Below are 12,801 nucleotides of genomic sequence, written 5' to 3'. Positions count from 1 at the left end.
TATTTTAGTTAAACTAAATAGAAGATGGATTGTCGAAATATTAGGATTTATGTTTAATATTTTAGTTAAACATCTTCTATTTAATTTTAATACTAACCTAATTGAGAAATTAGGATTTATTTTACCTCTTTTCAATAGTAATCATACGAACGTAAACTAAAATAAAAACATAATTCATTCTTATGATAACTATTGATAGGTATTTTAATTTATCAATCTAATTAAATTTAAAATATTTATGGATTAAATGAAATAATATTTGAATATAAAATAAACATAGTACTACATAGTAATAAAAATGAGAAAGACTAAAACATCCTTGGAATTACATTTAGGTTAAAAGTGAGGGGATAAGGGTATCAAAGACTCAAAATAGTGAAAAAGGACCTGAAATGATATTATACTCATACGTAGAGGCTTACAATGCATTTTTTTTAACATGAGTACCTCTAGGGTTCGACTTGTCATACGTAGAGGCCAATTTTGTAGTTCACTCTATATAATAAAAAAAGTCGTTTTATCCTCTGAAGACAATAGATACGTCCATTCTATTATTCTATAGCACCTGCCATGACATAATGTGTCATGCGGAAAGAGCGTTCTTTCGAACTAACTTGCAATTAGTTTGCTAAGTTCGTTGTAATTTATGTTTCATTTAATTAGTTTGTTACACTTACAATGCCACCGAAAGTGAAAGTCTTTAATTGGATTCAGAGAAAATGACTTTATTTGGTGAAGTTTGGATTGAATAAAGCTAATTATTGATGCTGTTAATTCTCACAATATACATGGTTCATTGATAAATGTCAGCATTTAATATGCAAGAGGATATGTCAAGTGTGAGTTTAATAATTTCCGACTGGAACGCTCAACAACTTGTTTTGCATTTATTCACAGAATCATTGGGGATTCGACTATAAATTGTTTTAACAATTAATAAATTGTTTTAAGATAATCGGTTATATTGCAAAGATTCTTCAAAAAAGAAGCATATAATCCGAGACCAGTAACATATAATAAGGCGATATTATATTTAACACAATATTTTGTCGTCTGGGGAATGAGGAGACAACTCTTAACCACAGACACAAACACAATACCAAAGATGTGGATTGAGATATTAATAGTTGCTTTGGAAAAAATAAGCCTATGGAGATAGAATTAATAAGGATATATAGATCATAGATGGCTTGATTTAAGGTTAAAAATATGGATTAGAGAGAGGGTGAGCTTTGCCAACCACTCTTGCTTCAAATTGTGGTCATGATTCATGAATGTGCCGCAAAGTAAGCCAGAAGGCCGACCAATGGCGCGTTGATATAGGTCGTTGGCTCGGACTCCTGAAAGAAAGGCCTCGAGTCAGGGAAGGCGTCCGTGCTGTTAGGCCCCCCAACCACCGCACCAACCAATATGTTCGGGTTTGGATTTGGGCTCAAGTAGTATCGCGACCCTTCCTTGCACGCAATGTGGGCCGGGTGGGCGTGCACCGAGGGGAGTGAGCTCCCCCGGTGGTGGATCCTCTCCGGATAACGCCTCCCGTACCCCACCATATACGACATTCCCATCGGATTATCCCCAAGAATGTAGTCCACCTACAAACACATGATCCAACCAACATGATCCAACCAACCAACCCCATTCAATTGGAGATAGATAAAGAGATATGGAGATAGATAGAGACCTGACGCTTGGCCAATCGTTTGAGCAGAGCATGGGAGGCAGTGGTGTGGGGACATGTCACTGCGTGATTGGCGTGGCTGAGATAATTCGAGTAAGCCAAAAGCAGAAATGAAAAGGATGTGACATGCTGCATGTTACTACTCCCTGACTTGTATATCAGCCCACCTTTTTTTTCATATCATAGATTTAGTTAGTAAATTATGATTAATTTAGGTGGATAATTTGCATAATGGATTTATCTACCTGGTGAATACTGAATTTGAGGATTGGATATGCCAGGTAGTATTGAGCAAATGAAGCCATCTGCATTCACCTGGAATGATCTGAGATCATTGGCTCTTCCCATTAGTACTTCCTGCATTAAATGTGTTGTTTTTTAATAACCCGAAATTGAATACGACTCAAGTAATATGCGACGGAGACAGAGAGAGTGTAAATGAAGTAAACCTTGGAAAGGAGGATGTTGATGCCGGCGTGCTTGTTGTCCCAACCGAACTCGTTGATGGTATCCCCGGCTCTTAACACGACCTCGTTCCGAACTATGTACTCACGGTACACTCTCCTCCGGGAGGCCTTGTGCAGCCATGCCGCGCCCCAGAGGAGCTCGTCCTGGTAGCCGTTCACGTCGCAGTAAAACGGGCACACTGCGCGCCTTAGGCTCGAACTGTACGCGCCACGGTGCCTGTCTGCGAACTCGAACACCTTCCATTTTTTAAAACAGAGAAGGATAAGCCAAGACGACATTATTTCGTTAGACAAGATAATAGTGAGATGGATGTTAGATTAATTTGATAGTACAATTCTAATCATGCTTTTCATATTATATTTAATCATGTTTAGCGGCCATAAAACATGCGTTAATTACTCCTAAATTGACGTTTCTTTTCATTAATTAATTAATTAATCAATTTACCAGAAATCAACCAAACACGAGTGACTGTAAACACAGTCTGCACCTCTCAACATCAAAACGGGAAAACTCATTGAAAAACTGAAACGATGAATTGGACTAGACTGCGAGCTCTGCTCACTCACGTGAAGCTAAAACGCAAAAGCATATGTCTCTGCAAATTAAGAAATTCTCACGCACCAAAAAAGGCAAAAAAAAATGTCAAACAAACTTACTTTGATCGCACGGCTGAGCAGCAGCCTCGAGTAAGCCGGATCGCGCGATCGGAAAACAATCGACGCCGCGGCGAGAGCGGCTGCGGTCTCCCCTGCCACGTCAGATCCAGGGTGATTCGCGTCGATCTTATACGCCGTTCGCAGAGTATCCATATCCTCCGGCCTCTCCCAGCAGTTATGGTCGGATAACGGATCCCCTACCTGCACGTACACGACACCTTCGTGCGCCGTTGCTTTCAACAGATAATCCGTTCCCCATTTCACCGCCTTAATCGCATTTCCGAGCTCGCTCCCCATGATTCTGCCGAAATCGATGACGCTCCACGCCAGCAATGTGGTGGTGAACGCCATCGGGAAACCGAACTTCACGTTGTCGCCGGCGTCGTAGTAGCCTCCGGTCAAATCGACCTAATTCACAAATTAATTAGACGAGAAATGAATTGAAAAAGGATAAAATTGAAATGTAGGTTGAATTTGAAGAGTTACGCCGGCGGAGGCGCCGTCGTGGAGGGCGGAGTCCTGGCGCCAGCGGAGGCGCTGGTCGGGGGGGAGTCTGCCGGAGCGCTGGCCTTCGAAGAAGAGGAGGCTCTTGCGGAGAGCGTCGTGGTAGTTGTGGGGGGAAGCGGAGGAGAGGCGGGGGAGGAGGAGGAGGAGGAGGAAGAGAGAGGCGGAGAGTAGCGGAAAGCGGCGAGGATTTGGCGCCATTGTGATTGAAGTTGGTCGGGTCGGGGCGGGGCTCGAGTAAGAGGAAATGGGCTCCGGATTATAATTATATATAGGAGAAAAGGTGATGGGTGTCATCGGATTCCTCGCGGGGCGGGAGACACGTGGTGTTGCCTCATTGGACTGAGCTGCTAATACGGGTAAAATCGTTGACTGGTTTTGACTGGAAATTGGGGAATTATATGAAGGTAGAATAGAATCTATTGAGCTAACGACATCCCAATCCTAACTTCTTTTTTTTTACTTTTTTCTCAATTATATTCTTATTATACTCATTTCGTTTATGAAAAATAGACCATTATATCGACGTTACGAATTTTAATGTATAATTTGTAAGTATGACTGAAAAAAAAGTAAGTAAATTATAAATTAAAAAGTGGTGAAAAAGTTTTCTCAAAGAAAATGAGACTATTTTTGTTGGATGGAATAGAAAAAATGAGACTATTTTTCGACGGAAATGGTATATTTCATTTATATGATTAGCGAATAAATGAAAATATTCCTCACCGTCAGTGACATACATAATTTTAGATTTAGAGTGCAACAAATAATTACAACATTGGTGACTTTTAACATCTAAAATGGAGGTTCATAGATTATATAAGTCCTCGAAAAATAAGGGATATGAGAATAACATGAGTCTTAATACGAAATTGTTGAAGTATAGGAGAAATAGAAAGAAAAAAGTTATTGGAGTATTGTTAATAGAGAATGAGATTAATTTATAGAACATACCTAAAATAGAAAAGAATAGTCTATTGTTTGAAGACATAAGAAGTACTTCCTATGTTCTATTGAAAATGAAATGTTTTCCATTTTATGTTGTCATATTAAAAATAAAATGTTTCTTGAAATGGAAACAACACTATCTGTAATTTGTAATCTATCTTACTTTACTCTCTTTTCATTAATTGACAAAACAACACTACATAAATCTCGTATCGAAAACTAAATGTTTCATATTCAACCACAGTAGTCGATAGACTGTGCATTAAGAATATAATTGTAGATATTTTATTAGTTATATCGATATAATGCCTATACCATCCGTAGGGAGTAGTACTTTAGACGTAAACATTTCAAATTTAAATTATTTGAGCAAAAATTTATTTATTTTATAAAACATAAAAGGTAAAACGTAAATTACATAAATAATACTGTATAGATTATTTGAGCAAAGTTTTATTCATTTTCAAAGCATATAATAAGGTACAAAATGTGTTGTTTTATATTTGTGTTCATTTATTTCAGAAATATAATAGATTAAAATTAAATTGTGTTTGATTTGTTTTAGGAAAGTAATAAACATAAATTGGAACAAGGACCAAGCATAAAAGATAAGAGTAAAAAAACAAATTATGTTTCATTTGTTTTAGAAAACAAGAATGTAATAGTTGTAGATTAGATTGGAACAACAGGTACAAAAAGTAAATTGAAACAATGAAGCAGATAAGGTAAAAAAAAAAAAACAAATTATGTTTCATTAGTTTTATGAAACAACAAAGATAAAATTGAAATTAGAACACCAGGTACAAAAAATAACTAAGGTGGAAAAAATTTGCATGTAGTTTTATACAGTAGTTTTATGCAACATATATAACTATACCCATCGGCTCTTCCATATTCGATAATCACACTTCAAAAGAGATGAACCACGCAAATAATATTTCCATTATGTTAGTTAAATTGTTCTCGACTCGACCTGATAATGATCCAATCCCAATGACATAACCCCAACATGACCTTTTATTTAAAGATCTCGCTTGCTGCCTTTAACCTCGAACATGACCTGCAACTGACAGAATTCCTTTAACGTCACGATATAATACAAATTAACACGACATTATAACAACATGGTGACACAAACCTGATTTATATTATTAAATCTGAAATTTTAACCTAATTTATACCGTAAAACCCTAATTTACTTGTTTCGAATCTGATGCAAACAAACATAGGAAGCAAAAAAATAGTAGTCTATCTTAGTCTAATCCAATTCACGAAATAAATCTCAAATTATTGGATTCCTTACGAATTGACTTAATATGGACAAAAATCCAATTAGACTGAACTAGAGCTTATTAATTTACGCATTCGTGTCGTAGACTGAATAGAGTCCATTAATTTCGTATGTATTCGTGTCGGGTGAGATAAAAATTGTTTGGGCAAATATTGTGAGGACTATATGGAGTGATCACCGGAATGTTATAGATGAAGTATTGAGAAAATGATGATGGAAGTAGGTGAATTTTAATGAGCAACGGTGTGGGCGGAAGAGGGAGGTTGAAAATGATGATGAAAGTGGTTCTGTTCACCGCCAGTTGATGAGCAACACATGGAGAGCCTGAAAAGTGAATTTCAGTGGGTCCCTCGCTCAGCTCGGGTGTACTAACTTAGTTTCGGATGGTGTGAAATTTGGTAGGATCGATGAATCTTGTGAGAGAGAGAAAACTCCATTTGGACTATTGCAATTTGCTCAATTTATGTTCAGACCAAGTTGCATTTAAATTTGATTTTTTAATATCTAATGAAAATGTGGTTTGTTTTAGATCTAAATACATAAGTGTGTACTAGAGTAAATCTTGTGGAAATATGACATGCGTGTGAAAGAGTTTAGGAATGAAGAGAAAAGAGAAAAGCAATTACGGTTTGTTCGTCATCAAGCAGACAGAAAGCTACTACATGGTAATGGTAGCCATAGATTTGCTTTTGACCCAAAAAGTGTATAACCATTTTTTTCTACTTATAAACATACGAAAAAGAGAATGTGTATATGTATGTATGGGCTCTTTCACTCACTCTACACAAGGCCCAACTAAGTTTTTTTTATTAGCCCAATTGTATTTAGGTGATATTCATATCTAGGGAGTATTCATCTAATTTGTTTATTTTAATTTTATTTTTTAATTTTAGGTGAGGTTTAGGATGCTATTACAAACTATTAACAAAACAGCCAAACTAATACATACTCAACTTTATAAAATACTGATACAAACTTTACCGAGATTTGGGAAGAGAACTTGGTCTCACAAGTCACGCCCTTTAATTAGGCCTTTAATTCTGGAAAGTTGGATCTGTTAGCAATTCACAAATCAAGGAGAAACATAAGGAAAAGAATCCCAGGAACAAATCATGGATAATTCTACTAGAAATTAATAAACATATGATTTTTTGTATTTACTTGTTACGTCTATCCCATCAAAGGGATTGCAAGTGTCTTTTATCAGCGAGGATGACCCCACCATCACTTATCATATTTGTGTGTGTAGTAGGAGATGTAGTAGGTGATCTTTCTCTCATCTGTTATGTTATTATTCAGACATTGGCCTAGGCCAGGTCGCAATGGGCTAGGGCCTGGGCTTCAACCCAAACCGAGGTTTATAAAATGGCCCAATTGGAGCCCACTTCAACCAATGAGCTCAAGTCCGCTTTGTTTCACTAATGGACTGACTGACACTGGGTCTGGCTAGCCTGGCCTAGCCCAATTAACAACTAATCATTCCTCTCATTTTTTTGAGTCCAACCACGCAATGTCCACATACCACAATGTTATTGTCCTCTAGCCATCAATCTCCAATTTATTTGCACTATTATCTATTTTCACTTTAATTAATTGTAAATTTAAAATACATAGAACAAGTGAAAATTACTTTATTAAAAATATGGGGAATTACATACCCTAAAAAGTTTTAAATTTTAAAATTAAATCCTAACATTTGAAAACTACATAAGGTGGCTTGGGGGATCCATCTTTTATTTGAATTAATGTAGTTCAAATTAACCCAACATCAACAAAAACAATCGACAAAACATTTACACAGAAAAACCTCTTCTCAAACATGGCATCTGTACCCATTGATAGGAACACTTGAATAATTTTAAAAAGTTTTTCATTGGATGGGACGTGCATAAAAGTTTTTCAATGATAAAGGCATGCAGCAGTTAGCAGTGTGATGCCAAGATTTGCGGTACAAGATTATCATGTGTGGATGTGGTTTGTTATACTACATGATTATGTCTTGACTTTTTTTTAATCCTCAAATTTTACTTTTGAATCTTTTCTGTTTTCTGTGTAAAATCAGGAAAAATAGTGCAACCGAAAATTGCGGCAAAAGTAGTTATGACCATTTCACTTTCACATCTACTTATTGTGTTGCTGTCTCACTACTACTTCTAGTCCCACCTCACTCAAATTCTACCAAAAATGATTAAGCTTCTTGTCATTTGACTAACCTTAATCAATTTCTTTAATTTATCACCTATAAATAAAGGTTGTGCTTTAAATTAAGATGTTAATAAATACTCCTTCCTTCCCCCACAATATAATGACCAATTTTTATCATTTTCGAACTACCACAATGAAAAAATGCATTTTCTTTTTCCATCTTAGTAAATTGACTCCACGTTCTACTAAATCATTACTCACATTACATATTTAAAATAATTGATATAAAAATAAGATTCATAATCTATTAACTTTGTCCCCACACTTTCATTTATAGAGTCAAGGTGTTACATCTTCTACTACACTAGTCATAAAATAACATGTGATTATAAGTTACTTACATAGTACCATTTTATAATTTGTATAGTAGAAGATGTAGCTAGGGCTGGCAATTTTTGGCACGACACGAACCCGCACGAAATTAATGGGTATGTGTCAAAGCTTATTGGGTTCGTGTCCTTATCGTGTCGACACGATAAGGACACGAAAACTTCGTGTCAGGTCCTGTCGTGTCGTGTTCGTGTTACACGTTAAGAAATAAGATTAATATATTATAATAATATTATTATTTTATTTATTTTAAAATTTTAAAATTAAAATTTAAAATTTAAAATTAAAATTTAAAATTTAATATTAAAATTTAAAATTTAATATTAGAAATAATATTTATATATTATAATATTATTATTATAGTGCCATATATGTGTTGTTATCGTATCGTGTTGACCCGAAGTGGTTCGTGTCGTGTTCGTGTCTGAGGGTAACAGATCGTGTTTGTATTCGTGTTTGGAGTTTTTTTAACGGGTCGTGTTCGTGTTTGTTGTTATCGTGTCGTGTCGTTATCATGTCGACACGATAACGACACAACACGCACGATTTGCCACCCCTAAATGTAGCAACAAATGTAGTAAGCGATCTTCATTGAAGAAAAAGCTGGTCTTCAAATCATGGAAGGATGAAGTAATAAAGTGGCTTAAAATGCCCATCTAAATAAGTTCTATTTTCTTTGGAAGAAATGTCAATTGAGATGTTGAACTAGAAAATTTTCATATAAAAAAGTTGAACTAGATATACCTGACAAGAAACCTTTAGTCATACTCATAGCTAATAATTGCAAGAAGGTTTAGTTAGTGAAAGGTGGGCAGTGGGGAAGCAACAAAAGGTTATTCAAATTCAAGATTGCCATATACAAACACAATAAAATAATTATATGAATTAGAAAATTAAATTTCCAAAAGACAAACAATAATCATTGCATGTAACTAAGGACACATATAAGTCTAAGTTGAGCTCTCTCACTACCATAACATTACTCAAACTAAATTCACATCCAACATGAAAGTCCTACTACTCCTAGCTCCAATTTTCATCGCCGCCGCCGCCACCATCGCCTCAGCCTCGGCCTCCCCGGCCGACTTCATCCGGACTAACTGCGACACGACCCTCTACCCGGACCTCTGCTACCACTCCCTAGCCGGGTACGCCAATGCCGTACAAAGCGACCCGGCGCGGCTGGCCCGGGTTGCCGTGGGCGTGTGCCTCTCACGCGCCAAGCGCACGACCCTCTACGTGGCCAACCTGACCCGCCAGGCCGACTACTCGCCCGACCACCGCGCCGCCGCCGCCCTGCACGACTGCTCCTCCGTCCTGGGCGACGCGGTCGACCAGATACGGGGATCCCTCAAGCAGATGCGGCGCCTGACCGCCCGCACCACCGAGGACCTGAGGTTCCAGCTCAGCAACGTGCAGACGTGGATGAGCGCCGCCTTGACCAATGAGGACACGTGCGTCGACGGCCTCGATGACGTGGACGATGGCCCTGTCAAGGCTGACGTGTCGGCACGGATCCTCAAGGTCAAGGAGGTCACTAGCAATGCGCTTGCTCTTGTTAATATGTTCGTTACTAAGGTCACATCACTGCCTAATTAATTAATTATGTATAATTATCATTTTGTTAGACAAGCTAATTAATGTGAGTTATCTTAATTCCCCATATTCACTAAAGTGTGTTTGTATTTAATTAATCTGTGCATTATCATTTTGTAACATATCTCTTCTATAGTATTTTTTTTGAATCATTGGAAACTGCATTTATTCTTGCAGGAATTATTGTAGTTTTGTCTTGGACCAGTAAATCTGAAAATATTGGACTTATTCATCTGAAATATGAAGAAGATAACATAAGATAAGATCAACAGAATTATTTGAAAAGTATTAAATGCCATTGTTCCCATCACTATTTACACTTTTACTAAATTAAATTTGTTTGCTCGATATTTAAGACATTTACAACTCAAAAAAAAAACTTAAATTATGCTACACTTCAATTGAAGGTTATTATTTTAAACTACTCCCTCCGTCCTCCATTAGCAGTCACACTTTGATCGGACACTGGTTTTAAGAAATGTAAAGAAAATTTGGTTGAAAAAGTTAGTGGAATGTGAGACCCATTTTTTATATTAGTTTTATAATAAAATGTGAGTGAATTGAGTTAGTGGAATGTGAGACCTATTTACTATTTATGGTAAAAATGAAGTGTGACTCTTAATTGAGGACGGACCGAAATGCAAAAGTGTGACTTTTAATCGGGGACAGACGGAGTATCAATTATGCTACACTAGTTCATCGATTAATTGAAGGTTAGTATCAAGAAAAGATATGGGAGTAGTGTATAGCTTCTTTTTTATGGAATAATGATTATGGGTTAATTATGGTGTTTAATCTTTATTACTTTAATAATTAGCTAGTTCATAGAAATGATTCAACTGCGTTCCCTCACGAGATTCTCCTGTGGTGGCCATATGATTTTCACTTTTCATGATAGCTCACTACATAATTATGTTGGGCATGCCAAAGAAAGCAATATTATAAAATATCAATATAAATATATTAACCTGGGTTTGTGTTAAAATGACAACCCCTCTTAAAATGACAACGTGACAACGCTTATACAGCAATATTATAAACGCTACACAGCAATATTCAATACGGTAGACAGCAATCTATAGATTGCTGTATAGTGTGTCGGATATTGCTGTTCAAGAAAAATTGCTGTTTAAAGAACAGCAGATTGCTGCCCGCCTTATTCCAGAATTTTTTTTATTTTTTTTGCCACGTGGCAGCTTATTATTCGTCCACGTGTACAAATGATTGGCTAGAAATGGTGGTATGGTGTTATTTTAAGGGGTGGTGGCACCCTAACATGCCCCTATTAACCTGACTACTATAAAATTAAATATCAATATAAATATATTAACCTGACTAAATTATTATATCCACTAATCCACGCCACATGTTCGATTCAACTTACTAATCCGTCCTCTGTTAAATTAATTCAAATTCACCAGTTCATAACTAACCGTAGATGAAAGTTTGGGAATGATAGTTGAGAAATAAAAAGCTATCAATTACCTACATAGTATAAATGAATTTGATTTTAGTTTAAAATATTATTTTTAAATAAGCGTGCTACACTATTTATCATGGCCTAGGTCGATTATGAAAGAGATGATCCTCTATGTGCATATTTTAGAATTCAATAGAATTATGTAGTACTCCTTCCGTCCCGGCTAAGATGACACATTGCTTAGCCAGTACGGGAATTTAGGAGTTATTAATTAAAGTGTTTAATTGGAGAGAGAGAAGGTGAACGTAAGTATTAAGTAGAGAGAAAAGAAAGATGTATATTTTAATAGGAGTGAGAAAAAGTGGTTGAGTGTATTAATTGTAGAGAGAAAGTTACCAAAAAAGGAAATGTGTCATCTTAGAGCATCCTCATCCGCCGGACCCACTTTTACTCCTTGTCCTTAGCTAAGAGCACAACACCCACATCCGTGCTCTTAGCTAAGGACAAGCTCAAGGGTCCACCATTCTATTATTCAATTTAAATACTCCAATTATTAAAAACATTTCTACATTATAAAATAAAAATTACATAATTAAAATCCTAAAAAAATAAAAATACATAATTAAAATCCTAGAAAATAAAAAAATACATAATTAAAATCCTACAAATTAAAAATTACACACGTAGAAGACTAGTCCTCTATCCCCAATTGCCTCTTGAGACCCCAGATCGTTCCCTCATGTGTTGCAAGTTGATCCAGAGTCATCTTAGACGTATCGTTCAAATAGAGTTGACCCAAGAGAGTCCACAACGTGTTGTTCGGGGGTGGAGGAGGCACAAAGGGAGCGGGAGTGGGAGCGGGAGCTGGGGCGGGGGTGGATGGAGTCGAGGCGCGACGGCGGGTGGCCGTTGCCTTCTTCTTTCCTTGCGGCCGACGGGAATTGCTCGGGCCAGCGTCGGGGCTACCCAAGTTAGTTCCGGCAAGCTGGGTACCCACATCATCGGAGGCGCCGTCGGATAGGGCTACCGACCTCGACCGTTTGCTAGAGGAGCTGGAGGAGGATGCTACTACGCCGCCCCTATACTTCGGATGAAGGCGCCCCTCCTGCCAACAAGCGAGGTACTTGAACGCTTTGAACTTCAAGCTTTGGTAGGTCGCCAAGGCGGCACTGATGATGTCGAACTCGCTCTTGCCGCTCCCCGCCGCCCGCTCTTCCTGTTGGAAGTACCCTTGGAACTTAACGATTGTCTCGTTGCATCTGTAGATGCAATTGCGCACCATACTATCATCGCGATAGATGGTTCCCCCGACCGGGTTTCATTGTAAAGACGAGTGATGCGCCACCAATACGTATCCTCGGTTTGGTTCGTGCCAACGTCCGGATCTTCAGAGACTGCCAAGTAGGCTTTGAACATCGCCATCATCTCACCCGAAGTGTACGGGGTGCGGGTGCCACGAGTAGGAGGAGTAGGAGTAGGAATAGAAGTAGGAGTAGGAGTAGAGCTGCTGCTTCCCCTCGATCCGGGTTCGGGTGCCCACCCGAACCCGGAGGCATTTTGGTCGTCCACCGGGTAGACGGTAGCTACCCAAAAATTGTGAACCTTGGGTTTGAGGAGGGGCCGTAAATTGCGTTTCCGGACTAGGGATTGGCTCATTGGAGTCGAACCAATCGTGGTTCCAACTGCGATTACCGGAGGGGTG

The 12,801-nt window shown here is 37.8% G+C and overlaps 1 protein-coding gene and 1 pseudogene across 1 annotated transcript; one reads left to right on the top strand and one right to left on the bottom strand.

Annotated features, from left to right (window-relative positions):
* Positions 1-1,012: 1,012 nt before the first annotated feature.
* LOC125214515 (endoglucanase 8-like) lies at positions 1,013-3,542 on the bottom strand. Its single transcript, XM_048115573.2, has 6 exons — positions 3,292-3,542; positions 2,806-3,213; positions 2,128-2,382; positions 1,924-2,035; positions 1,682-1,845; positions 1,013-1,592 (listed from the first exon to the last, which is right to left on the bottom strand). Exons 1-6 carry the CDS (start codon positions 3,508-3,510, stop codon positions 1,269-1,271), a joined length of 1,482 nt encoding a protein of 493 aa, XP_047971530.2. The 5' UTR covers positions 3,511-3,542; the 3' UTR covers positions 1,013-1,268.
* A 5,498-nt stretch (positions 3,543-9,040) lies between these two features.
* LOC125214516 (21 kDa protein pseudogene) lies at positions 9,041-9,831 on the top strand (annotated as a pseudogene).
* Positions 9,832-12,801: the final 2,970 nt, after the last annotated feature.

Source organism: Salvia hispanica, chromosome 3 (genome assembly GCF_029641045.1).
Source record: "Salvia hispanica isolate PSC_SH4W2 chromosome 3, Shi_PSC_v1, whole genome shotgun sequence".
NCBI lineage: Eukaryota > Viridiplantae > Streptophyta > Magnoliopsida > Lamiales > Lamiaceae > Salvia > Salvia hispanica.
The sequence above is the reverse complement of the archived record's forward strand: the minus strand, read 5'-3'. Positions and strand labels throughout refer to the sequence as shown.

Coding starts and splice junctions, on each gene's coding strand:
- LOC125214515 (XM_048115573.2), bottom strand. CDS start 3,510: ATGGCGCCAAATCCTCGCCGCTTTCCGCTACTCTCCGCCTCTCTCTTC. Junction 3,214..3,291: donor ACGACGGCGCCTCCGCCGGC/GTAACTCTTCAA, acceptor TTTGTGAATTAG/GTCGATTTGACCGGAGGCTA. Junction 2,383..2,805: donor TGCTCAGCCGTGCGATCAAA/GTAAGTTTGTTT, acceptor AAAAAATGGAAG/GTGTTCGAGTTCGCAGACAG.